The sequence below is a fragment of the Crocodylus siamensis genome, chromosome 10 (assembly GCF_052110815.1).
Source record: "Crocodylus siamensis isolate JL-2025a chromosome 10, ASM5211081v1, whole genome shotgun sequence".
In the NCBI taxonomy this organism is placed as follows: Eukaryota; Metazoa; Chordata; order Crocodylia; family Crocodylidae; genus Crocodylus; species Crocodylus siamensis.
The window spans coordinates 71839940-71866923 of NC_143404.1; the positions used below are offsets into that span (position 1 = coordinate 71839940).

The window sequence follows — 26984 nt, forward strand, 5'->3', positions numbered from 1 at the left end:
GGTCCTGCTTGGAACAGGGGGCTGCAGATGACCCCCTGCCAGCTCTGAAACCATTCCCCCCTGCAACGTGCAGAACTACCCCTCCCAGAACCCACTGCGTCGCCGGTGCATGCGCAGTCGCGGGACAAAGCGCGAAGCCCCGCCCCGCCGCGGCAGCACGTCGCGAGGGGAGGGGTTTCCGCTTCTGGCCAGCCTCGCTGTGGTCCCTGCGGCTGGCGGCCGAGCCTTGTGCCTCCGCCATATTGTCTGTGTGAGGCCGGCGGGGCGGCGGGCAGCGTGGCGGCCGCGCCAGGTATCGGCGGGCGGCGCGGGCTGGGCCGCTCCTCACGGGGCCCAGCGGGACGGGGGGGAGCCTGGCGTGGGCCGGGCCGGCCCGGGGCCTCCCCTTGGCCCTGCGGCCTGGCTGGGGGCCACCCTCCCCCCCGCCCTGAGGGCCGCGGCGGGGGCCACGAGGGGGCGGGGCCAAGGAGATGGGGCGGGGCCAGCACTGGGTTGGGGGCACCCTGCAGAGCATGTGGTCTGTACGGGATTGGGGAGGGGGCATCTCCAGTGCTCCTGCCTGGGGGGTCAGTATGGAGAGACCTGTTTGTCTTTATACAGTGAGGTCTCTTTTTGGGGTGGGGGGCTGTTCCCCACTCTTCCCCCTGCCGTGGGGTCATCCCACCCTGATGGGGGGGCTCTTCCCCACCCTTCCCCCTGCCGTGGGGTCATCCCACCCTGATGGGGGGGCTCTTCCCCACCCTTCCCCCTGCCGTGGGGTCATCCCACCCTGATGGGGGGGCTCTTCCCCACCCTTCCCCCTGCCATAGGGTCATCCCTCCCTGTTGGGGGGGGGGGCTCTTCGCCACCCCCAGCAGGGCAGCACCCCACCTCATGGTTTGGGTCTTTGTTCATTGGGGGTGGGGGACAGCAGCCCTCGGGGGGGGGGGGTGGAGCTGCTTTCTGCCTCCTAGGAGGTGGGCTTAACAACCCCCCCAGCCCTGGAAACTTACCCTTAGCTCCACTGCCCTCCCCCCTTCTGCTCCTCTCTGCTGCAGAGGTGTCGGAGGTATTCCAGTCGAATCCCAGCAGGGATGGCTGGACAAGAAAGTGCAGATTGAGTGGCAGCCTTCTCTCCTGCTGTGGGTCAAATGACAGGTTTCGTTCTCCTTCGGGGCCGGGGCAGTCAGGTTGGAGCCATAGGCGCTGGGTCCGTTGCAGCTTCTGGGATGTGTGTGGGGATCAGGAGTAGACTGTGCTCCCCTGGACTCTCTCAACTTTCAGGCCTTGATCGTGCATTGCAATCCCATGGCTGTGTGAACTGCAGCAGACCCTCAGTGGCGCGCAGGTTTGCGCTGTCGCAGCTTGGCGCCGGGTTGGGGTCTCAAAGGTGCTCAGGCGCTCGGCATGGTAGGGTGTGGTTCGGGCTCCTTCCGTTCACTTCCTCTCACGCTGTCATCACGTTCAGTCACTGGACTTGTCTAAATTTGGTTGACGACCTCATGCCTGAATGAGTTAGAAAAAGTGGCTCTGAAAGTGACGTTGTGAGGCTGAAGAATCAACCCCCATTTGAGATGACTAGCGGTGATTCTTGCCTTCCCAAGAGATGCAGTTTGAGGTCGTCTGCAGGCATATGGAGACTGCGTCAACTCTCCATCAGTTTACAGTAGCTCAGGAGCAGAAGGCTCTTTGTAGGTATAAGGCCTAGGACTGACCTCCTGAGAGAGAGAGCTCCTGAAACCTCACCTGGGACCTCACCTGTACCTCAGGCAGACCAGATCAGCCCACAGGTTGTGTTTGGTTCCTAGATGTGGACCCTGAAAGTGGCATGGGTAGGTATGAGACCAACTTCCATTCATTGTACATCTCTCCCTTCTCTTGAGAGAGACCCTTACTTCAAGTAACCATATCCCCATCCCAGCTCAGATGGAAAGGGAATAGTTCCCTACAGGTTCCAGTAGTTCTTTGTGGGTTGGGAATTCTCCTCTTCTCATCCTGTGGCAGAGATGGGATATGTTATATAAGAAACGAGGGTCTAACCTTTGTCTGCTCTGTGGTGCATGTGTAACCTCTTAGGATGGCTAGGGGTAAAGCTTCGGTGCGAACGTTGTGGAGTGCAGATCGTAACAATTTTTTCCCACCTGTCTTTCTGAGTGAGATGTTTTCCATGAGGAGTGACCTCTTTTTGGTGGTATCTTATAATGGTGATGAGGATGTGCACATGCTAGTGAGCCATTTATCCTCCAGATGACTGGGAGAGTTTTGGGAAGACAGATCCAAAAGAAGATGGGCTGTGGTCAGAAGAGGGCAAACTGACTACAGTGGAGAGTTGGGTGGTGTGTGGCAGGGATTAGTTTCTGGTAAGAAGGAAGGGGTGTGGTCAGACAAAGAATTGTTAGGAAAAAGGTTGATGAAGCAGGGAGAGCAAGGAATTGCACTTTGGCAGAAGACAGCATAATACTGTAATAGAAACAAAGGGATGACTAGATCCCTCTGGGAACATGAGTGTGTAGAAAAGGAATAAGGCAGCAGGTGGAGTAGCAAAAAATGGGGGAACTGGATCCTCAGATAGTGACTAGAGTTTAGCAGAATGGGCAAAAAGATTCATTTTATGGGGTGAGAGGTGGGGGTGCACATTTGCAGATAGGAGAAGGTGGCATAAACTGAGGGTGAAGATACAATCCCAGAAAGGGGGGATAGGATGGTGAATACTGTCGTAAAGATCTGACTTGATGAGAGTACAGGAAAGAGCTGCTTTCTGAACTGTGAGTGTTTGCTTAGTCCCTGAGCAGTGTGTGTGGGGAAAATGGTTGTCAGACATCAAAGAAAAGTTGGGGGCGGGTGTGGTTGAAGATGGTTAGATCAAAGCTGGAGATGATGTTGTGTCCCTCCCCCCCAGTTTTATCAAAGAGAGTAATCTTGTCCTTTTGCTTTCCATATAGTCTTTTTGGTCATCCTTTCTCCTCTTCCACAGCTAATCTCCTGTTCTTTCCACCAAGTGTGCCATTATTCAGGTAAAGAGGAATTTCCTTTCTGTGAAAGGAGGAAGAGTGGTCCTCAACATGATGGGAACTTATTGCTGGGTATGGAGGCTATCGAGATTTGTCATTTCTTCTAACCAGCAGTGCTGACTTGCTTATATTATGGCATCTTCCCTGTGGACTCTGCAGGTGGGAATGATCCCTTAGGTTTTACCTGTCTTAGTGGTCTGGAGAGAGATGTCGTTTTCAGATGGTTAGGCTAGGAGGGACCGTGAAGACCTAATCGGATCACAAGGATTATCTGGTTTTCTTTGTAAGGAAACTTTTTGAGTATTATGCATGTAATCATGATATCTCCTATTCTAGGCGCCTCCAAAAGAGCTGGCTTATTCTGAAATGTGCAAAAACATAATGGAACAAAACATTTATTGCAATGGAGGAAATGAGCGCTTAGCCTTTAGCTTCAGGAAAACTGCTTAGAAGAGGAGAAAGTTACTTTCCAAATACTGCTCTTGCGAATCTATTCTTCCTGCTATTTATATTAGACTCCATTCAAATTTATCTGCCAGATGCCAGTGTAGAAAGACTTGTGAGCAGTGGGGTGTCAGTGTGGTTCTAGGGCCAGCAATTCAGAAATGCCTGGTACTTTTTAAGGCAATAGGTGAGCAGTAAAGTCAGGTTGACACAATATATGATTTTCTGCTGTTCACAAGGTTCTGGACAGTTGTATTAACAGCCGGCATTTTGCTGGAAAACAGAACAAGAGCAGAAACATTAGAGCTCTTTGTCTGGAGATGCAGGGCAATGCTGGCTCGGTCTTAGAAGATTCCCTGTGCAGTCAAGTTTATGGGTGTGCTCTGCACAAGTCTAGTTCAGATGTTTCTTCTCTTCCCAGGAAAAAAAGCTTCTGTTTGTCAGAAGCCAGTGGACTGTTTTCCCATGTCTTGATAACTGATTCCTAATTTTAAAGGAATGTTACTCTTTGCAACAAAGTATGGCTTCTTGTTACAACAGACACTCTGCAGAGATGAAATTTTATTCATTAGATTTATATGCCGTCCTTCCTGACGAAGGCTCAGGCGGCTTACAGAAAAGAGGAAAATTAATTATCAAACGAGCGAGGGAACAAAATGGTAGAAACACAATTATTTATAAAGCCAATAGAGTATTAAAATAAACTCTTAACAGCTGCCCTCCTTTTGCTGTGGAGTGTGGGGGCCCATGATCTAGGGAGCATACCAACAAGAAAGGGAATGTAGTTTTTGCCCTGGAAAGATCTTTCCTTCCAGCCTGACCTGATCACTTGTGAGATTGGCCATGAGTAACGGTAGAATGATCTCCCCCAAATTCTGCATTTCCTGAACATTTGGGTGCGTCTGGAAGGAAGCAAATAATTCGTTCTAAAAACAGTACACTGATGCAGCTCAATTCACCTCATGCTTATTATGTCTGAAAAGGAATAATGTGAAAATGGAATACAGCTTCTCCTTGAAACAGCCATTGGCAGTACTCAATTTTACTTTGTTTTTATTGCTTTGGGTGGTAGGGATTGACTTTAACATTCATATACCTGTTGAGCTGTATGGAACTGTGAGATCAACTAAATTCACAGGGTTTGTAGAGTTTCAGAAGTACTTGTGTGAACTGCATAAACTCAGGACAGCCTCATGACTATACGCTTTCACTACCTGCTCGGTCCAGGAGATGGACCCTATCTAGCAGTAGCTGTGTAGACTGAATGTTTCTTGTACTGTGTTAGTAAAGCAAGAGCTGGCCTTTAACAGATGCTGACTAACAGGAGCTGGGTTTCTTCCCTTGCGTTTAAATGCAAGTTCTCTGAAGTTCAAACATGGTCTGTTAGGATGGAAGTTTTTCAGGGAAGGGTGTTTTTGCATAGTGCATCTCCTGCTTTAGGCACTGGGATTGGATATTCCCTTGCTGAGTTTTATTTTATTCTTGGTGCTGTATGAGCAGTGTTGAAAATGGTTTGCGGTCACTTGCTTGTCTTGCAGCCCACTTTTGTCCATATGCTGTGGCATATTTTGTGTTGCAAAAAAATCTACCCATTTTACCCACTGGATAGGTACTGACTCTGAGGCTTTCATGAGGGGAAACAACCATATGCAATATATGCAACATTTTTTTCCCATTTGACTATGTTGGTATTTGCCACCTCTGTCTATTACATTATCATACTGGTTAAAAACTAAAAATAAGTGAAAATAAACCACACTAGTTAAAAATATGTCCAGCTTTGTCTTCTAAAACCCCCAGAGAAATCGTTCTCCATACGTAATTGGGGGTGGGGGGAGAATTAGCTGAGAGACTGCATATTGGTGTTCCCTTAGAGCCTACTTACTAATTAATGACAAGAAAAGTCCTCCCTACATAGCAACAGTGACTAGGCTGGGTGCGACTTTCCACTGGACTGGAGGCCCCTGCCAAGCAAGCCAGTGAGGTCAACTGCAGATTGAGTGCAGAGGTGCTAAAAGAGATGTATTTGGTAGCCATGTTGGTCTGAGACAAAAATAAATGCAAAACTCTACAATTCCTGGTTCAGAGATGATTGACCAACTAAGAAGTAAAAGGTGCTGAAATACTTCCCTTTGTAAATTTTAGGGAACAGTTGTTAGTTGTTGCCAGAAATTTTGACCTGACAAATCTAGAACTGTAATCTTGGCATTAGAGTTTGGAATACCCTGCCCAAAGCCCAGCAGAACAAGCTTTGTTTGGTGGGCTGTGGAGCAAAAACCAGTGCTTTGCACTGGAGTCTGCACAAGTACTCTTGCTTTGCTGTCGGAATCCTGGAGGTTTTTCCATGGCTTTTCCAGCCTTTCATCCATAAATTGTAGCCTTCAGTTGTCATGTATGCCCTAGTAGTAATAGTGAGACAGCACAGGTTGGTACAAGATGGAGTGGAAAGGAGAAAACTTCCATGTTGTTGGAAGCTGGGGTGGGGGGGTGGACTAGATGTGAGGTCCCTTCCAACCCTAATTTTCTATGATTCTGTATGAGAGAGATGTTGAATATCACTGCTGTCCTTTACACAAATGCTTTGTGCATTAGTTTAATAACCTTTATAGTCTTTGCTTAGTAAAAGCTTGTTAAAATGGGATTGAGTTTCCTTTCTACCCGTCTTGAGTGATAGCATTAACATCTGTATTTGGAGGGCTACTTGGACCAATAGGACTATGGTTTCTTGCAGTCCAGTCCAGCAGTAGGCACGAAAGAGGTCTGACTTCAGTGAGACTGAGTGGGACTCTTCACTATGAGAGAGAATTCTGGTTAACCACACTTCAGGTGAGTTGTGTAGACCGCATCTAGAATCCAAAGAACAGTTTTCCTTCTTCCACCGCAGTTGACTCCCGTTGTTCACTGTGATCGCACAACAGTGCACAGATTTGGCACTGAGATTTAAGGGAAAGTCAAAGTAATTTTTGGAAGTGTACGTCTGGAGTTATTTGACTACTCTATGTAAAGTATGTGTGGGGAGGGGAACAGGAATGAAGAGAACTTTCTGGCTGCCTACAGCCTCCCACTGCAGGAGCAGTTTCCAATTGGTTTGGCCAGAATACATGTGCAGGACTGCTGCTATGTTTTCTGGGGGACAGTTGTCCAGCTGAGCTGAGGATCTTGGAACCTGCTTGCATTTCATGGAAATGTAGGTCATGAGATGCTCTCTGAAGATCAGCAAGCTAAGTGCCTCGCAGAATATGTGAAGTGGAGAAAGCACTACCTTCTCTCCCGCAAGTGGGAAAACTAAGAAAAAAATAGACTTGTTCTTGGCAACAGAGGAAGCAAGTATCAGACATTGCTGCATAGGAATTCCTTGTTGCCTGTCCTGCGGTTTGTCCACCAAACCATGATGCTTCATTCCAGCGGGTTACCTCGCCCATAACTAGACACTGGTGGCAGTTCAGCAGAGACAGCTGCACTGCTGGGGCGTTTGCGGCCTGGTTGATGCTTTTGGTGTCAGTTTGAGAGTGCCTTGCAAAGTTGGAATTATTCTAGAAGATTTACTCCTAGTGGCTGAAATAAACTTTACCACCATTTCCAATTAGACGCTGATCACAATTCCTTTTGAATTTAAATTGCAACTTGATTCCTTGTTTCCTGAATCATTAGAGGATGTCTGAAGTCCTTCTAAAATCTGACTCATTACTTCCCCACAGCTGAGCGCTGCCAGCTGTTTGAAAGGAAACTGGAGGTAGTGTTTGTACACAACATAGCTTGGAAAGCAGAAATTCCTTGGGAATTAGACTTAAACTTTTCTCTTGCTATTAGGTTTGGCCATCTTTTAATGTCAGTGAAAATGGTATTTTGTTTGGATTTTAAAATCTGATTTTTCAACTTGACATTGCCCCATTAGCATGTATTTGTACTCCTGGGAAGGATGCAGAACATCAGTCCTAGAAAATCCAAATTAATTTTCATTTCTGCTTGGATTAGGGAAAATCCAGAATGCTTCAGTCCTATATGCATGCCAATAAGGTTTCTATTGCTACCTTGAATTTGATTCCAGTATATACCAGAGCAATCGCCAGTACTTCCGCCATTACTTATACAAATAGGTCTTCTGAGTATGGAGTGAAGTAGAAGTGTTACCTCCGTTTTGGCCAGATAGTAATCTAAGCTGTGTCTAGATCATTTATTCACAGTAACACCCACCTTGTGTTGGACCCTTTCCAAGCACTTGAGAAAAATGGTCCCAGCTCCAGGATGCTTTCAGTGGTTGGCGAGAGGGTTAAGGGAGCAGCGATGGTCAGTTTGATTGTATGTCAGCTCAACCTTCTGCTTTAAACAATCCCAGAAATTTTGTGAACATAATTAAACATTGCTTATTTCAGAAGTGGATCTAAGCTCTGAGTTTTGAAATATGATGGTTGCCATCCAGTGATGCAGGAGGTGTCTCTGCTTAACAAACCTGCTGAAAGCTTTTTGACAGTTGCTTTTTAGGACAGGGGTGATGGCAGTTCATCCTAATTCTTCGCCTCTCTGACACCAGGTAAAGAGTGGTATTTCATATGCAACTGCCGGGTTTTTTTTCCTAGCTCTATAAAGGCTGCAAGAATTGGAGCTGTTAATGAGCTAACTTTGGGAGTGTAGGAGTGGGTGGAAAGTGTTTGGACTCATTTGAGCAGTCTACTTTTTGGGAAAAGAAAACTTCTTGTAGGTTGTTTCCAGGACCAACAGAGTGAGGGGCAGAGTTCCCCGGGGTCTTTGGTGACATCGTTCTGAAATGGGCAGCACTAATCCTGTTTTTGGGGGGTGGTTTCTGCCAATTGGATCGGCATGTTATTATGGGATGTTCTGCAATGGGCATGTTGCACATACTATTGAGGACAGTTTGGTGCTAGTCTGTTCTGGTAAATTTGGAGCTCTCTGGCAATACATCTGTGCTGGGGGAGGAAGGGATAAAAGAGTGCTGTTGTTTATTCTCTCTAAGGATCGTTACTATTAAGCGAGGTTTGTATCCATGGATGCTGTAGATATACAGTAAACCTTATCCAGAAAGGTCACTAGCTGGATAGCGGGTGAGAAATTCTTCAGTCTGCTGGGAAGCTCTTGGCTTCTAGCTTGGTTAGCATTGGTGTAACCCCTCTTCCTCAGCGTGGCACTGTTCATAGGTGATTTTGAAGGCTCTCATTATGCTTTTCTGTAAGGAGGGCCTGAAGCCAGAAAAATTTCCATTTAAAAAGAAAAGGTATGTCAGTACCTTAGCTACACTGCCTGAAAATATTTTTTTTTCTAAAAAATACCTTTTAAAATAACCATCTCTAGAACTGCAGATAATACTGTTACTTCATTGGGAACTACCTTTTGCTGTCACCTTCAATGGAGTGAGTACTTCTGTTGGGGGAGAGATGCACAGGAAGTATGTCTTCGTAAAAACGTGATGCTACAAGTTGATGCTTACATAAGCTACTTAGGAGGCAATGACAAAGTTTTCAGAGCTTCGCTGTTGCCCAGGGAGGACTCCAGTACCCTGGCACTTCTGTCAGCAACACCTGGCTGCCTTGCTTCTCTCTCCTCCACAATGCAAGATGGTCTTTATGACCATTCTAGATTTCATTTTAGTGTCTGGTGGTGATAGTAATCCGAGCTACAAGTCAGAACAGTGCAGCTGGTGGCACTGTTCTCTCTTCTGTTGGGGAAGTGCTGCTGTTGTTTGCTGTTCCTAAGGAACAGTAAGTTCAAATAACTGTTAACTTGGTGTGCACCAGGAACCAAGATTGACCTGCCAGTTTAGGTACTATCCATGCTTCAGCTTGTGATTAAATCATTTAGATGACATGGATGCCTCTACCCCATTGTAGCTTTCCCATAACCAGTGCCATGTATTGCGTCCTGTTTGTAGCTGATTTAATAGCTCCTCTTTTCTCTCAGCTTTGTGCAGCAGGACATCCTGGAGCTTACTGCTGCATATCCTGCTGATGCAACACTGCATTTATTCCATGTACTGTAGTGTCTGAGGCATTGTGGGAGAGCTCTCCGGATTCTCCCTGAATGTTCAGGCATGGTTATACAGGTGGATGTGTGCAGATACACAGACAGGATGGTGCTGGTAAAGTGCCCTGTGCTCACAGACCTTAGTGGGTTCCATGCAGCTTGTTTAAGGGATCGTGCTGTTTTAATCAGTGACAACATTATAGTCTGAATAGCATGGATAGGGGCCCTTGGTCTGCCTTCCTCTTGCTTTTGTCCTTGGGTTTATTTGCTACTTTGTGTGAAGGGATTGTGCTCATCCAAACCTGGAAGCATAAATGATGGACAAGGCTGGGGGTAGTGATGCTGTTCTTGCACAAATGAATAATTTATATGCTCCATTTAGGCTCCAACTGCACTCAGAGTAACTGGATTTTAAGCCATTTCATGACACACATCTGATCTCAGTTCAGCTATTCCTGTTCTTTGTACATACTGCAGCTCCTGCTATGGACCCTGCTGTATTCTGCATGCTCACTCCTACCACACTACTCAGCTGAATTCAAATCCGTCCCTCCTGGCCAGGGACCTAAATCAGCTGCTAAATTTGCCCTCTCAAGAATGAGGGTGGAATATGTATCAACTCCCCCACAGTTCTTAATGGGAAGGATGAGAATGTGACTGCTGATTGCTTTTAGCTTTTAAGCAAATGTGAGGTGACTTGCATATAAAGCCAGAAGCTACCTCAGCTGTCATATTCTCTCATCTCTCCCTACATAGAAGCGGGGATATAAATATATGTGTTTGTGGATGTAGATAGCCTTGTGCTTCCAGGAATTGTATGTTCCACTGTCAAAAACCACCCACTGCAGCTTCCTGAAGATGCCTTCTGAGCAGTCCTGCATGTTGTATGCCCTGTGCTAAGCTACGTGACTTGTGATGACATCTGCTGTGAATGGTAGTGTTCTCTCTTTTTCCCCCCCCAGCAAAATAAAACCATCTTTAGGATTTTTCTTGTATTTAAATTAATCTTTATGCAAGTCTTTAAAGTACCCAAGCCAGTTTAAACTAGTTTAAAGCCAGCAAGCAATGCAGGGGAGCACACTAGAAAATACATCTATAAAATTCAAGAATATTAACCAACTAAAATAGTGCTAATTAGGTTTGCATGGCCTCTCTGCATCTAAGCAACTTGCTTGCCGGGCATCTAATTTTATCTTTCTAGTTGCCAAATTAAAAGTCACTGTCATTCAGCTGGGAGGGGGTAGGGCAAGGAGAGGATGAATACAAATTAACTGGTTCTGATATGACATGTATCTTCATGGCTTTCACTGTACTGAGTGCATAGTAGTCAGCTTGCAAATCTTGGCAATGCAGCATGTCAGGATTTTTCCATCTCTGGGTGCTTGTCATTTCTAGTTGTCAGGGTCATGTGGAGCTGCAAGAACCTTGGGTCTGAACCAGTTGCTACCTAATCTTCTGCAGTAATAGTTTGTTACAGAGAATAGCACTTTTCCTGCTGCTTATTTTCAGACAGTACTGTCTCTTCTCCATTCTCCCTCCCCCCCGGAGTGCCAGTCTGAAGTGCTGTTGTCCTTATTCTCCTTTTTTTAGAAGCCTTAGGCATATCTCTGGTGCAGATGTTGCTACAGCGATGCATGCTTTTATCACCTTGAACCACCTGCCCGCCTCCTGTGTGGTAGGAGCCACTGTGCAGACCCAGGTTAGAGCAGTTCCTTATCCAGGTCTGATGATGGCATATTCTCAATAGAGGGTCTACACATCTGAACCTTGCTTCTTTGTGGTGTAACCTGAACTCACCATGCGTCAGTCTGCTGGACAGGGTTTGCTGATAGGTCTCACTGCTCAATGGGGCTGAGTTTCATTCGGTCTAATTAATAGGAGCCTGTGCTTTTTTGTTAGGGTGCAAAAGGTTGTGTGCAGCACTCAAATCATTGCTGCAGCATCCACGGTGGTTTAGGGTATAAACATGGGAGCAATTTACCCTCAGATTAAAAAGGGCAGGGCTGTAACTATCCAGCAGGTGCTCTGTAGTAGCTGCCTTCTCCACTCTTGTCCTTACATCAGTGGATGTGAAGCTTCAGTAATTTAGCCTTGTCTAATCAGTCTGTCCAACCTGCTCCTGAAAATATCCAGGGATGGAGATTCCACAGCTTCCTAAGCAAGTTGTTCCCATGCCTGACCACCCAGGACTTGCACAGTCTTATCTAACTCCATGGCTGGACTTGGAGTCATGGTTCTTGTCTCCTTAGATTTTGAACATCACCTTCATCACCATACTTCCAGCAGTGTGGAGCAGCATGCATAGGACCTCTTCTCCTTCTGTCGCCCTTGTGTCTGGGAGTTCTTACTGTACTTTGGCTCTTGGTTTGTTTCAGCAAAAATGGGATCATGTGGCACCAGGAGTGGATCATGGTGCAGTTTGGAGAGTTAGATCCTGTTGCAGTTGTTGGACCAGGTCCAGGAACAGCACCGTCTCCTGTGTAAATGAGCTTCACCCTTGCAGTAAGCGGTTCCTTCTTGCCAGAGGATCAGAGAGAATTGTCAGCTGCAGTGTCTATATTACATTTAGTTACCATGGGACCAGATCAAATAAGCATTCAAGAGTCCTGGATAATTCTGGTGGGGAACTTGACTAGAGCTATTGCAAGTAACTGGTCTTTCAGGTTAGATGAATGTTGACCGTAATATTTAAGAGTTAGAATTTTTCTTTGCCTTTGAAATAATTTAATCTGTTGTGACTCATGCTGATGGATCATGGCAGTGGCATCTCATTTTATAATTAAGTGAGGCCAGAGCTTAATAGTGGCTGACTCTTACTGAGTCTCCTTAATGAGAATGTGAAAACTCAGCAATACTCAGAAGAAGCAGGATGAGGAGAAATGCTTAAAAAAAAAAAATCACAGCAACAACAATAATTTCATTTTAATTTGAATGAAAGTTATCAGTCTGGAAAGTGAAACCTCTTGTTGGTCATTTTATTAGAGTCTAAACTTTCTATAGTCAGATAATCCAAATGATTTTTCCAGCTGTCCCAGTTTGTCACAAGCTCTGGAGCTCCTAATTTCAAGCAGACATTTTAAAGCTCTGAATAGCTCTCGGTCATTATTAGCATCACTAGGGCCTGGTGCATGTCATTTTTTTTTTCTTGTATAACTGGAGCGTGCTCTCTTTCCTGCTGCAGCGGCACACAGTAAGTGCGGTTAAAGTAGGAAACCCTTATTCCCTTTGCTGGTCTAATTCCTAGTGCCACGTGGGAATAGCTGAACCGGCTAAAGCAGCTGTATACTTACATTCACACTGGGAGTTGCCTGGCTTCACCTTGTCTTACAGTGAAAGCAGTGTGTTTAGAAAAGCCCATGTGTGGGTTAGGCCCTCGAAAGCCCAGGAGCTGAAAGGCTGGCTAAGATGGAAATTACATACCACAAAGTGAATCATTGTGGTCATAAAAGCAGGGCCTCTGCCTGGTAACCTACATAAAACACTTGGGTGTGCCCATTTTGCAGTGTGTGAGATGGAGCAGATCATAGGTGACAAGCCATTGGGAACCAGAGGATGGACTTCTCTTACTGCAGACTCACGGTGTCAGTATATTTGTTCCTTTGATGTGTCCATAATGTCTTGGCTGCACTGCAGGCTATGTACATCACAGGCTTTTCCTTGACAAGCTTGCACTGTTGATGACCTAAAGCATCATTTGCTGTTTAGCAATTGAACTGTGCACAAAGCTTAATGTTCTGTGACTTTTTTTTTTCCTCTCCGTGGACAGAGATTGGCTGGATATTGAAAAATGTCAGTGTGAAGCTATTTTGAACAAGGGCAAGAGCCACCTGTTTGGTGAAAGATGTTGTGCCTACTCTTGGGTTGAGTGCTTATGAGAGCTGGGATAACATGGCAGGCATGCCAGATGTGCTGACTGTGTTTATTGCTCCGGTTTGTCCTACCCCCTCAACGTGTCCATGAGGGTACTTGTTCCAAATACAGATGTCTTAGGCTCTTTGCAGAGGTCAGAACAACAAGAAGATGCTTCTTGAGCCCCATCACTTGCTTCTTCACCTGGTGCATCCTCTTGTTTGTAGTGTTACAGATGTTGTTATGCCCCCTGCTAACTTTCACTGCATGTCCTGAAGGTTTCTCTCACGTGGCTCAGCCAGGTCACACTTAATTCTACCTTTTCTGAAACACGTGCACCTGCCATCTTTTCCTGGTAAAAGAATCCCAGCAGCACTCAAAGAAATCCTGAGATTAAATACCAACTGCCCACCATGGTTCCTTCCCCTGCATCCTTTTCCTTGTGCTGGTGAACTCAACCCTTGGACTACTTTCCCCCTTTAAATGAGTTCCTTGCTACTCTTTTTCTTCCCTGCAACATCTCACCAGTCTTCGCCTCTCCTTCCTCAATATCTTCCTCACCCTATTTATCCCCAGCCTGCATAGCTGCAGGCTTTCTGACCTGCAAATTGTAACAGTGGTTAGCCCCAGGCCTCCTGGCCCTGTACATCGGGCACCCTGCTTCAACACTGCTAAAAGCTTTGTACTGCCAGACGCTGTTTTCCTTGACACTTTTGCAGTTGGTGGAAAATAAACTAGTCACTTTTCTGGAAATTAAGTCACTTAATTAAGTCACATTAGATTGGCTTTGGTTTGGACTTCTGGAGTGAATAGAGTGTAGCCTCTCTTGCATGTGAGGCCGTACATAGTAATGGAATAGTAAGTGCATTGAGGCAAAAGTAGTTGACAGTTTTGTCTTTGTGTATCTTGCAAAGAGAGAGAATTTCTAAGGTGGAAATACAAAACCTTAATACTGTTTTTACAAAGTCATGGCAGTTAAGGTTCCCCAAGCAGCCTTGTAAACTTGCCTGTCAGCCCTTCGTATTGTGCAGCGTCACTTATCAGTGCATTGCAAATACGTGGTATATCCCAGTTGTGCTGTCTTGTAGTGTGAATAAAAGGTGATTTGGCTTAACACCAAGGGGCTTGGGCATTGTTTCTGGACTGGATGGATAAGAAGCTGGGTATTAAGTGTGCTGCTTTTCAGGACCAGGCTTAAATGGGAGGAATCTATCTGCAGGCTGTGGTGGCTCCTACTTTGATAGTTATCTTTGCAACCATACCTTAATTTTTTTTATCTCATTTAAAAAAGTGAAAGCATTGAAGCCGCAAAAATGTATGGCTTAATGCTCCTTCCCACTTGTGGGAGCAGGCATGTTAGTTTTCCATGTCTAGGAGAATGTTCAAGGCCTAGGGCCCATCTCCGTTTCCACTAGGTGGCTTTTAATGATTAACTTAAATACTTTTATACTATTTTGAGATTATAATCTTTGTTCGTTTTGTCTACAGCTGGAAAAATCAGAGCCCAATCCAAGGCCTTTGCCTTGTGTCCAGCTTTGAGATTGGAGGCTACCAGAAATCAAAACACCTGAGAGAGCTCCACCTGCCAACCTGTCTGACATGTCGGGACCCGTGCCAAGCAGGGCCAGAGTTTACACTGATGTAAACACACACAGACCCCGGGAGTACTGGGACTATGAGTCACATGTTGTCGAATGGGGGTAAGTGATTCCCACTTCTTGCTGACTCAGCAGGCAGGGGCTGATCTTTGTTCGAACTGCCTGAGTTGGGTGTATGAAAAGCTCCCAGTTCGAGCCTAGGCTATCTTGCAGTTTGCTAATATCCTAGCAGTGGCATTTGTTAGCTTTTTAAACTTTGTAGAAATAATGTAGTGTCCTTTCATTGTCTGAAAATTTGTCTTGCTAGCATGTTTAGACCACCTAGCAGTTCAAAAAAAAATGCCCCCTCCTTGGTTTGATTTGAAGTAAATAGCCTTGTCAAAGGGTCAGAAATTTACCACCCCACTACAAAATTTCAGTCTTGTGATAAGGAACGAATCTTACCTGTCCTGGGGAAATAATTTGAAAAACCTTCATAAGATACTTGCATGTTAAGTAACTGAAGAGACTTCTAGTACGTTTAACGAAAAACCCATATGCATCACTTTATAGCTTTCTTGCTCAGCTCTGCAAGCTGCATATGTGTTTTTTCAAAGGCACAGAGCATCTAAATTGAAGTTATAACTAAAACCTCCCAGAAATCAGACAAGGCTGAGAGCTCAGCAGTGCTGCTTTTATATAGCAGGCTCTGGACTATCTTGGTCCTACCCTTATCTTTGCTGCAGTGTCTGACTTCTTGTATTGTCTTCTGAGCTTCAGCAGCAGCATAGACTTAGCCCATTTTAAATGGGAGTTTTAATATTTAATTTTTTGGAGCTGCTTCCAAGTAACTCGAATCAGTTGTGACATAGTCTCCATGAACTTGATTATCTTGCAAAGCACATGGAAGCCACATGTACAAAGTCCACTGGAAGGGCCAGTCTTAACTGAACCACATAGCTCTTTCCCAGTCCTCCACTCAGGAAAACGGACTAATTTGATACTGAGCTGATATTTTTTTCTCCTGTTGGAGAGGAAGCTGGTCAGCACAGTGTGGATTTGATTCTTGTGAAGAACCTTGAACAGACACTTGGAAGGAGGTCTGCTACTCACCAAAAGGTGCCCAACGAGCTGTGGTAGTGAAAGGCTTTGTACATTGCCTTCTCAGCAGGCCTCCTGAACGGGAGGGGCCACTTAGAGGAGCAAGAGGCCAGCTGTCTGCAGGGCCCCTTCATCCTCAACCTCTTGTTGAGATGCGATGAACTTCTGTTGAGCAAGAGCTTCATTGGGCCAGCTTCACTGAAATGGGCAGGTCGCAGGCATCAGCTGCTCTTGGTAGCCACTGAACTGATTTGAACTTGAATAGACTGTGGAAAGGTGAGGGTTAATATTTTTCTATCAATTCTTAATCCTTTAGGATCTTTCTGCTAGACTAACTAGAAGGGAAGGTGAGGCAGAGAGCTGGTGTTCGTAGAAGTAGCATTTTATGAATGACGGTAAAGACTGACTTACCTCTTTTGGAACTCTGTGGCTTTCTCTCCGCAGAAATCAAGATGACTATCAGCTAGTTCGGAAATTAGGCCGCGGCAAATACAGCGAAGTGTTTGAAGCCATCAACATCACAAATAATGAAAAAGTAGTCGTTAAAATCCTCAAGGTGAGTCAGGGAACCAGAGAAGGTCACAGTCTGTACCTGGGACATCTGCGTGGCTTTCAAGTCCAGGACTGGGCCCAGAGCTCCTTAGATGTCCTAACACAAGTGGCCATGCCTTTGGAAATCTGGCAGTGGAAAATGTCATCTGTAGCCTTTGAAACATTTTGACTTGATAATAAACTCACCATAGTCACTATCTTGCAAGCTTTGTTTGGTGATCGTTTTGGATACCAGCCTGTAGGACATCTGTGTTAACAGCTGCATCTGCTTCCATGCTGGTCCATCCTTCCCAGGTGCTGCTCCATGCTTCTGTCTGCTCCCATGGCTTTCTTGCCATGGCATTGAGGAGTTCAATCTTGCAGTATAAATTGGTGAAATATTCTAACCTGTCAATATCATGAGGGGTTAGAATATCATTACATCATGCCGGTGGTCCTCTCAGCTCGCTTGTCACATAGTGCTAGTTATGTCCTTTTGTGCTGCCAGGTTACATTTACACAGCTAAAAATACATCCACTTCCTCACTAGAACTTTCACAGAAAAGTTGCTGGAGCTGTTGAAGTTGTCGTATGACTGCAAGTGGGAGGAGAGACTGTTTTGTTATTGCTTCTAAATCCCTAAGGGTGCCGCATCCTTTACGACAAGGCAGTCCTGTTTGCCACCTGGATGCTGAGCTGTTGTTTTCTGTTAATTTCATTCTCACTGGAATGCATTATTTTACCATTTTTCCTTCTAGCCTGTAAAAAAGAAGAAAATCAAGCGTGAAATCAAGATCTTGGAAAACTTGCGAGGTGGTCCCAATATCATCACCCTTGCAGACATAGTAAAAGACCCTGTGGTAAGTATGTGAGGGGCTCGCAGGGTACCCTGGGGTTAATGCCAAGGTTACTGGGCTTGACTACAGCACTGACATGGCCTCGCTTCGTTTTTCTCCTACTTTGAAATCCTGCTTTTGATTGACTTAATCTGATCAGCCCTTTAATCAGATTACCGGCTTTCAGAGGGCCCTCCCCCCTAAACCATGTCTTACCATTGTGGACCAAGGGTCTGGAAGCACTGAACTGAGATGTGTTAATTCATTCTGTAAATGTAGGGCCAGTGCACAGCAGTGCAAGCTGCAGCTTCACCTTTGCTGTCTGAGCGAATCCCTGAAAACTACAAGAATGTGTTCATTGTTAATGGGAAAGGGACATTATTGAAGGGCTCGATAATAGAAATGGCAAAACTGCCCTGAATACATGCAAAGGCTAATTATGCGGTCAAACATCATGCGGCTAAAGACTACTTTTTCTCTCCTAGTCCCGGACTCCTGCTTTGGTTTTTGAACATGTAAACAACACAGACTTTAAGGTACAGTATGAGAGATCCACTTGTATTTTTTTTTCCCATTTGAAAATCTTTGTCAATGGGGAAAGACTAGTATCTCTACCTGGGGCAAGTTTTTAAGGGTAGTTTCCTTTTGACAGGCTACCCCGACTCTTGAGAAGGCTGAACAAGGGCAGAAGTTTCTGATTTGCCTGTTCAGAATGATTTGGTCATGGAGCTCTTACTAGTAGCTAGACACTCTGATCCCACATCTTGCTCTGCTGCTAGACCAAGCACTTCCCACATATCAGCAGGCATTACAACTGATTTGGACTGTGGTTTCATTACAAGCTTGCTTTGGCTCCCAGCATGAGACTTGATCTGATCCCTCTCCTAAACTTCTATTTGTTTAGAAAATGCCTGTTCCCATAGCTTTCCACTGCTCTGAGCACAGGGACTTTGGTGTTGCTTTGCCACTCCCCGCTTTGACCTAGCCTCGGAGAAGAATAGCTGTGTAACATCATCTGGAAGAGCTCTCTTAATCTTGCAATGATCTTTGCCCTCTTTGAGAGCCAGCACTTCTTATGACACAGGATTTGGAAAGGGTTTTGAGGTGCCTGCAGCAAAGTGGGGTAGAACTGTGCTCTGAGAGTTGTGTTTGCATTGAACCTAAGTAGTGTGAACTATGTAATTGGATTATGGTGGGAGCAGGAGCAGGGAAGTCTGAGTGGGGGAAGGAGGCTGTAACCTCTTTCTGTGCCTAGCACTGAAGTAATGCATTTATCTTTCAGCAATTATACCAGACGTTAACAGACTATGACATTAGATTTTACATGTATGAGATTTTGAAGGTAAGCATGTTGCTTGTTGCCTGTTTTATGCAATCTGTTTATGCCTCTGCAGTTTGCCTCTGAGATGCATCCCGCAGTGCTTGGGGTGACTTGTTAAGTATGGAAAAAATGCAGGTGGGCAAGAAAGGAGGAGGCCCACATAAAATTGGGGTGGAAGAATAGATGCACGTTCACATGAACCTCCTTGCCATGCTTCCGCAGCAGATGCTGGCTCTGCTGGGAAATAGAGCTATAGCATTTGAGTTTAGAGAGCTACATGATAGACTGTTCTAAATCTTAAGGCATAAGTGTGTTGTAGCCTGTATTAGTGGAAAGCTGATAGGAAGCTGTGATGGGCTGGCTCCTGCCTGTCACTGACCTGAGCTCATTTGCTGCCCATATCCTTTCTTCCTCAGATAGGATAGGGAATTCTTTTTATTCCTTCAGTGTTTTGAGAGAGCTAGGTGTTTGGTCCATAGTGCCTGGTAGACCTACCCTTAGGGGTCCTATTGAAATTCCACTTTTATAAGGAAGCATGTGAGATGAAGCTAGGGACATTGGGCCCACTCCTGGAGAAAGGTATTGAAAAGCCAGTTCTAGAGAGGTTTATTTTTCTTAGTGCATGAGTTTCAGAATAGAATAGGCTTATGGTAATGGTTGAGTCTGCTGTGTGGTAAGACTGGGGTACATGCTGAAACAGTTAAACACTGGGCTTGAACACAAAGCTGTGCCTCAAACATTTCTATTATCTGCATGCACTTTAAAGATGGTTTGGGTCATACATCTGTGCTGTTAACAAGAGTGGCTTTCAGTCGGAGCCCTTCTTTACAGGCCCCTCCATCCCAAGAGTGGGGCCTTATGCAAGGATCTCAAGGGATGTCTCATGGTGGGCTTCCACTTTAGTTAGAGTAGGTGCAAAATGAGACTGCTCACCTGTGCTGCTGATAACTTTTCCTTTTCCATGTATTTTCTTCAGGCCCTGGATTACTGTCATAGCATGGGGATCATGCATAGAGATGTCAAGCCTCACAATGTTATGATTGACCATGAGCACAGAAAGGTAAAGGCGGGAGCTGGGTGGGTTTCACTCTTGTCTGTACTCTACAGCACCTCCTTCAGGTTACTTCCGTACTGTGGCAGTGTTTCCATTATTTGAGCACATGTAAAATGAAATTCTGTAGGCTGGCTTTTCTTAAACTTATTTATATAGGTTATACAGAACTGCAGTTGTCCTTGGCCCATGGAAGACTGATCTGCTGAGACCCTAACTTAACACAGACAATAACACATTAGGAAGCACTTTCTTCCTATCCTGTTACTGTGGAATCAGAATTCCATGATGTGGTTGCTCAAACAGTTTGAAGGATGTTGTGATGGAACAGATGCTGGTTAAGTATTTTCAGCACAAGGAAAAAGAAAGTGCATATGGTGTAGAGTAATCCTCTATCAGGAAGTAACAGAAATATTCATTATCTCATTTCCAGTTAATAGGGAACAGAGAACTTTAGTCTGATATCCCACGCAAATAAAATTGTCCAGTATGTGATTTATAGTCATTGGTGAGCTGAGGGAGACTGAGTGAATTCACCTCTTCCTATTTCATTTCTAGCTCAGGCTAATAGACTGGGGTTTGGCTGAATTCTATCATCCTGGTCAGGAGTACAATGTCAGAGTGGCTTCCCGGTATTTCAAAGGACCTGAACTCCTTGTAGATTATCAGGTAAGAATGCCAGGCTTCTTGTCGTTGTCTTATATGAAAGGTCAGTACCCCGCCAGAGTAGTAGACCAAGAAATTCAGATGTCTAGAGATTTGATGTAGGCAAGGTCATTTGGGTAGATGTGTGGTATCTTTTTATTAGACCACCTGAGTAGATGGCAAAAAGTTCTTAGCAAGTTTTGGTTGCGTTCTCCCTTCCTTAGGCATAGAGAGTTTCTGTTGGAGTTTAAGAGCCAGGAGGATCGATTCTGGGGTGTGGGGGAAAACAGCTGTGTGTCTGTAGCACCAATGGTCTGGGTAGCTGAATGATGTTAGGGTCTTTGGGAGAGCCAAGAAGCTACAGGCCTGCATCCTTGATTACAGAAGCAAAGGAAGGTACAGGGGCCAAACTTACATGGGTGCACGTGAATCAAACTGGACCCTGTTTTATACAGAGGAAAACTAATATGGTGCAACTTGCTAAATGAAGCCTTAAAAATAAATCCTATGAAGACAACTACTGCTGCAGTTTATCAGCTACAGACTGGAAAGACACCATTTATAAGATGTAAAGTGTTTCCTGACCCAAGGGTCTTTTCACTTTCAGAGTCAGTCCTTGCCCTTCTTGGGGGGAGCCAAACCACTTTTATAATCTTGCCCATCTCATGTGGTGTCTCTGGGAACCTGTATTTAATGTCAGTCAATGAGTTCTACGGTATGTAATGCTAGTGAATGTAAAAAGTTATGGAAGGCCTGCGGTTCCATCATGAGTCAGATGGAGCTTAAAACACCTTCCACTATTTTGTATTAACTACTACATCCTGTTCTGAACAGCTGGAGTTTGACTCGAGCAGTAATGATCAAGTTGAGTGAGCATGTTTCATTCCTTGTTCTCAGCCTGGTCAGTTGTCCTGTGCATCACAGGGAAACCTCTCTCTTCAACACAGGAGTCACTCAAGGAGTTAGCTGACCAGAAAGACTAAATCATGCCTTTGCTTCTCTGCAGATGTATGATTACAGTCTGGACATGTGGAGCTTGGGTTGTATGCTGGCCAGTATGATCTTCCGAAAGGAGCCATTTTTCCATGGCCATGACAACTATGATCAGGTGGGTGCTAGTCTCCATTCAGTGCACCCTGGTTCGGGCCTCAGGTTTGGAATTCTGGCCATTGCAAAAGACTGGAGAAAGTATCCAGATCTGGATATTTGACAGTGGGGGAGCAGTGGCTGTGTTACTTGCCACAGCTATGGGCTCTGCCACAGCAATCGGCAGTGCAGCAGCTCCCCTGCTGTGAAATTTTGGACCTGTATGAAGCCCCAGGGACCAGATGACATGGCCCCTTGACTGCTCTGCCTGCTTTATACTAGCCATTGGGGTAGCTTTGCAATGTCTGTGTTCCTTCACAGCCTGCCAACTGGGAGCCACAAGGCCATCCCAGAATCCAGTTTCGGTGTTCTTGAATACTGCTCAGGCTAAGTAAAGGGCGCGAAATGATGGCTTTTTCATACTGGGTCTAGCTCATCCTCCTCCTTCTGTGATGGCGTATTTCTCTGTTGTTTGATCCTAGTTGGTGAGGATAGCCAAGGTGCTGGGGACAGAAGACCTGTATGACTACATCGACAAATACAACATTGAGCTGGATCCACGTTTCAATGACATCTTGGGCAGGTTAGCCAAGACCTATTGCATATGATCTCTGATCCCTTGGTAGGCCAAGTAAGCTCGTATTCTGGCAACAGGATTTTTTGTTTAGACCCAGGCCACTGTCTTGGAAAGAAAGTGATGCTGGGTTCGTAGCAAGGGATGCTTTCATGTGCCTGGTCCAGTCTAGTAGTCCTGCCACTCACGGTCCCTTTTGCAGATGTAATCAAGGACAGATGCTAAACTTCAGGATGTCATCTAGACACTAAATAGACAGCAGGTGATGGAGCATGACTAAGCAAATGCTGCCACTTTCTACCTGGATATTTTGGTGGAGAAGCCAGCAGCACCTTTGTCTCCGTGAATTCCAGCATAGCAATTTGGCACTTAGGAGTAGGTGGATTTGTCCTATGAAATGTTGACTAGTGCAGTGATGCTCACCAAACAACAAACTCTGTGTGAAGGAGACAATAGGGAAATGATGCTGGTGTTTAACTCCTGGAAATTACGATCTCACAGCCTGAGTCCAGGGGCTTAAAAAGAGTTGTGACTGTTGTGCCACCAAGCGGCGGAAAGCTGTGCTGCAGCAGTGGTTTTGTCACATTTGGTGTCTCTTGGAATAACAAGGGTATCAGTTGGGCACAGAACCTGGCCAGCAGGCTTGTTTAAAAATCAGTAAATCGGAAGCCATTCGGCAGTGGTCTGTCATTCTCCCTTCATTTGTCTTCTCTCTGTCTGCAGGCATTCCCGTAAGCGATGGGAGCGCTTTGTTCACAGTGAGAATCAGCACTTGGTGAGCCCAGAAGCTCTGGATTTCTTAGACAAGCTGCTGCGGTATGACCACCAGTCACGACTGACAGCTAGAGAAGCCATGGAACACCCTTACTTCTGTAAGTATACGCTGCCTCCTGTCTTGCTGCTGTTTGTGCTGATCTCTGTGGTTGTGAGGAACGCTGTAAAATGCGGCTGACCTCTGGGACTGCCTGTGTTTGACTCTAGAAGATGGGATAACGCCCTCACCACTTAAACAAGCCTGGACTAGTGCTGAGAAAGGGAAAGTGCTCCCAGGAGAGCACGAGTGAGTGCTCTGAATGCCACTGTCAGTCCAGTGAGTCAGCTGCCCTGGTAATGAAGCCTTTTAGTGAGGCTGCTTTGGTGTCAGCCTTGTGATGATTTCAGCACAGATGCCTGATTCCTCATCTATGTTTCAGTACAACCAGATGAATGTGCCTTGTTGGGTAACAGATCTGCCTTGTCCTTTTTTGTTGCTAAATGTGTAGCCGAGTGAATAGTATGTTCAATTTTTTTTCTAATTTCTGTTTGAGCATATGGCAAAGTTCTCAAGCTTATTTGTTCAAGCCTATTTGATGATTTGTTCTCCAAATAATTCTTGGTCTGCAGATTTTCATGGAAATTTGCAACAGTCTGAATTACGAATATTTATCTTAGCCATATACCAGTCACATCCTTCTTGTAGTGTCAGATTGACTTGTGGAATTAATCATCAGTGTGAGCTGAAATTTTTTGCACTGTAAAATAAATTGCTTGCAGTTTGCTTTTGGCAAATGTTTGAAGTCAGTACAGCTCAATCTTTTTGGCCAGCGAGCCAGATGGGCAATGCCCAGGCCATCTGCCGACTGGATCCAGGTTCAAGGTCCCAATCCAGCACCAGACAGTCGTGGCAGGATCCCATCTGGCCAAGCAGAGGGGGTTAGGGCATCCTGGCTCCAACCTGGCCCTACATGGGGAGAAATGGTGCATGGCCCACCCCTAACCCAGCCCCACGCGGAAAGGGGGCATGGCCTCGCCTCATCCAGCTGTGGGAGTAGGGGGAGGGGGCATGACCTGGTCCCAGCCTGCTACCTGAGGCTCGGTTTGCGAATTTGGCAGCAGAACAAGGTAACCTTATTTATTGCCACTGCTCCCTTGTGATCAAATTTCCTGATCCAGGGGCAACCCCACAGGCTGGATACCTATGGTTCTGTGGGCTGCATTTGGCCCGCAGGCTGGAGATTGAGCACCCCTGTTAAAGTTAAATGCTTTTCACAAGCACTTTGGCACTCTCTTTCCAGTGCTGTTTGTAAAAGGGAAATTCATGCAAAACAAGCATTGCCATGAGGCTGTGCTCTAGTGCAGACACTCTGTGAAGCATGAAGCACTGGGCTGTGTGTAGAATTAACCTTTTAACTTCCTCTGGTCATTTGGGAGAAGTCTAGTTCTCCGAGTTGCTAATTCTTTCCCATTCCCATCTAACTTGGGGGATGTTTTTGTCCCTCTTCTTTTTTTACTATCTTACAAGCACTTGTTGAAGCTAAAGAGTGCTGTACAAATGCAGTTTATTAGTGGTCAATAGCTTCAGTTCCCACAGAAAACGCAGCACATTTTTGTGAAGCAGAGGGCAGAATTTGATACCCAGAATAATCTGTTGTGCAGCCTTGCAGTGGTTCGCTGCGTACGCACACCGCATGCAGGCCTTGTGCTGCCTGGCAAACCAGAACCTAAACTTAGTATGTTCTTCCAGATCCCATCGTGAAGGACCAGGCTCGGATGGGCTCGTCCAGCATGCCGGGAGGCAGCACTCCTGTCAGCAGTGCCAGTATGATGTCAGGTCAGTTCCAGCGCAGGCTGCTTTTGAGAGGTGCTGCACGGGAAGGGACCAGGGCTGAATTCTATACCTGATGCTTCTAGCCTAGAGCCCCAGGGTGTGAGCTGCTAAGGAGCAGGGTGTGGGGGGAGTAGCAAAGGGTTGGAGGGAAAGGGGGAAGATCTGCTTATTGATTCACTGCAGTTTAACCTGACTGGTTCCTGCCTGTTCAAAAGATGGAAGTTCCCCAGGAGTGAGTGCCATTGAGATGGGTTTGAAAGTGTAGGTCTATAGGGGCAATGGTCACAGAGCTGTGCATCTGCTGTAAGATGACAATAGTTCCTTAAAAACACGGACTAGGTACGCGCATTTAAAAAACCATGGCAAAATTGACTTAAGTTGCATGGTTTTCTGTAAGCAGTGTAGTTTAGGTCAGTAGTGAACAAATGCCATTTGCCCTTTGGTAGAGGGGCAAGTCTTAGACTTGATTCTACCATTTTTAAACCAGTCTGTGTGCTGAACTTCTGTTCTGTTACGGGTGTAGACCAGTTTTGTGAGCCAAACTTCTGTTATGGATATAGACTGGTTTCTGATCACCTTTACCAATAAAAGTGTAATGTCTGCCCCAGCCATGGACTCTCCAGAGCTTGGAGACCAGTGAAAGCTCTTTAGGCACCGCTTGTTCTTTTGAAAGCAGTGGGAATATAGTAATGTTACCTCTGGCCTCTAACTATGCATTCACTGATTTTATTTTTATTTTTTTTGTGTCTTATCTGCCACCTCTGCTCTAAGTCACACAAAGCTGTCTTGTTTCAGGGATCTCTTCAGTGCCAACACCTTCACCCCTTGGACCCTTAGCAGGCTCGCCAGTGATTTCTGCCACCAACACCCTGGGGATGCCAGTTCCAGCTGCCGCAGGAGCTCAGCAGTAGTGATGGTTTTTTGTCTCCTGATGCCTGAGTTGAGTCAGGTGGGGAAGAGGTTTTCCCCTCCACCTCTCCCCAGGACGCAGCTTGCGCCTGGCCGGGGAAGAGGAGGGGTTGGACCGCTTCAGAGGCACTGTGTCTGAACAGTTGCTTGTGGATTTATAGTAGTTCAGTCATTATATAAAAAAAAAATTATTATAGGCTGTTTTTCTTTTTTTTTTTTTCTTTTTTTTTTTTTTTTACTTGAACTTTTCGTAACTCAGGGGAATCCCTGAAAATACCTGCAGAAGGAATATTTCTCGGACAGTTTTTTTTTGTTTTTGTTTTTTTTTTCCACCCCCCCACCCCAGACTCCTCCTCATCAAGAATAAAGGTGAATCAACTGCGTTTCCAGGCCGTTGCATCCTGCTGGAAATCTCTTCTCTTCATAGTCCCACCATTATTCCTCCACCAGCCTACATCATGGGGGGATTGTCCTGTGCTTTTCTCCGGAGGCTACCAAGCCAAGTTTTGACAAGGCCAGGGGAGGCGGGTTTCTTAAAGTACCGATCACTTTAACACCATATTCTACATATGACTCAACTGGGGTACGTTGAGACTACTTCAGTTTGTAGCAATGGTCAAAGTGTATAAGTGCAGATAAGGCTTCAAACCCTATTCTGTTCTGTGTGAATTATGTCTCCCTAGGAGCTAACCAGAATGCCAACTCACTCCCTTGCATGTAATTTTAGTCTTAAACATAACGTTACGGATCCAGTGGAAGTCCTTGCCATCTCCCAGTAAAGGTGCTGTAGCAGGGGGAAGCTGTACCCTCCTCTGTACCTTCCCCCTCCCACATAGGGTTCTTCCTGCCAGCTGCTTGGCTTGGAAGTCTGGCATTTATTTGTTACTGGGTATATTGTTTTTAAATGGCTTATGCAGATTTCAGGCTGGTGGCTAGTTAAAGAGCTGGAAAGATCAGACTGCGCGAAGTCAGATACTGTCTTCACCCACCACCCTCTCCCTCACGTGCCATGTGGTGAGAATACTGGTTACCTCAGTCTTGTAAATATGCACTGAGAGGAAGGAGCGAGCAGACTCTAACTTAAACTGAAATGGTAGACCTGTAATTGTGGACAGATATTACCGTTAACGAGTAACAGGAAAAAAACAAAACAAAAAGGCACCCTTGTTCCAGCCCTGCTACCCCTTGCTGTGTATATATACTTTGTCCTTCATATGTGAAAGATCCAGTGTTGGAATTCTTTGGTGTAAATAAACATTTGGTTTTATTTATCAAGGTTAGATTTAAGTTCCCTGTGTAGAGGTCTCACTGGGTTGGTGCTGCACACTTCCACGCAGGGGCGGCCTTCCACCCTGCATGTGTGGGGTGAGACCACCTCCTTACTCGCGCACACCTTTGTACGATGTGTTGTAGTGAGCAGTGCAGAGAAGCCTTATAGAAGCATCACAAGCCAAAGTATCTCCTGGGATAAGGATCTTTCGCCATAAAACTCCTTTCGTGTCTCAGC

The 26984-nt window shown here is 45.6% G+C and overlaps 1 protein-coding gene across 1 annotated transcript; it reads left to right on the forward strand.

Annotated features, from left to right (window-relative positions):
• The first annotated feature begins 176 nt into the window (after positions 1-176).
• Positions 177-26757, forward strand: CSNK2A1 (casein kinase 2 alpha 1). Its single transcript, XM_090064996.1, has 13 exons — positions 177-292; positions 14748-14959; positions 16382-16493; positions 17227-17328; positions 17790-17840; positions 18587-18646; positions 19602-19685; positions 20235-20345; positions 21328-21429; positions 21890-21990; positions 22705-22853; positions 24485-24571; positions 25364-26757. The coding sequence occupies exons 2-13, from the start codon at positions 14859-14861 to the stop codon at positions 25477-25479; spliced, it is 1176 nt and encodes a 391-aa protein (XP_089921122.1). The 5' UTR covers positions 177-292; positions 14748-14858; the 3' UTR covers positions 25480-26757.
• Positions 26758-26984: the final 227 nt, after the last annotated feature.

Excerpts from the sequence above, each read along its gene's own strand:
- CSNK2A1 (XM_090064996.1), top strand. The coding sequence starts at position 14,859 with ATGTCGGGACCCGTGCCAAGCAGGGCCAGAGTTTACACTGATGTAAAC. Across the intron at positions 17,841-18,586 it reads TAAACAACACAGACTTTAAG|CAATTATACCAGACGTTAAC; the intron begins GTACAGTATGAG and ends TTTATCTTTCAG. Across the intron at positions 18,647-19,601 it reads ACATGTATGAGATTTTGAAG|GCCCTGGATTACTGTCATAG; the intron begins GTAAGCATGTTG and ends TATTTTCTTCAG.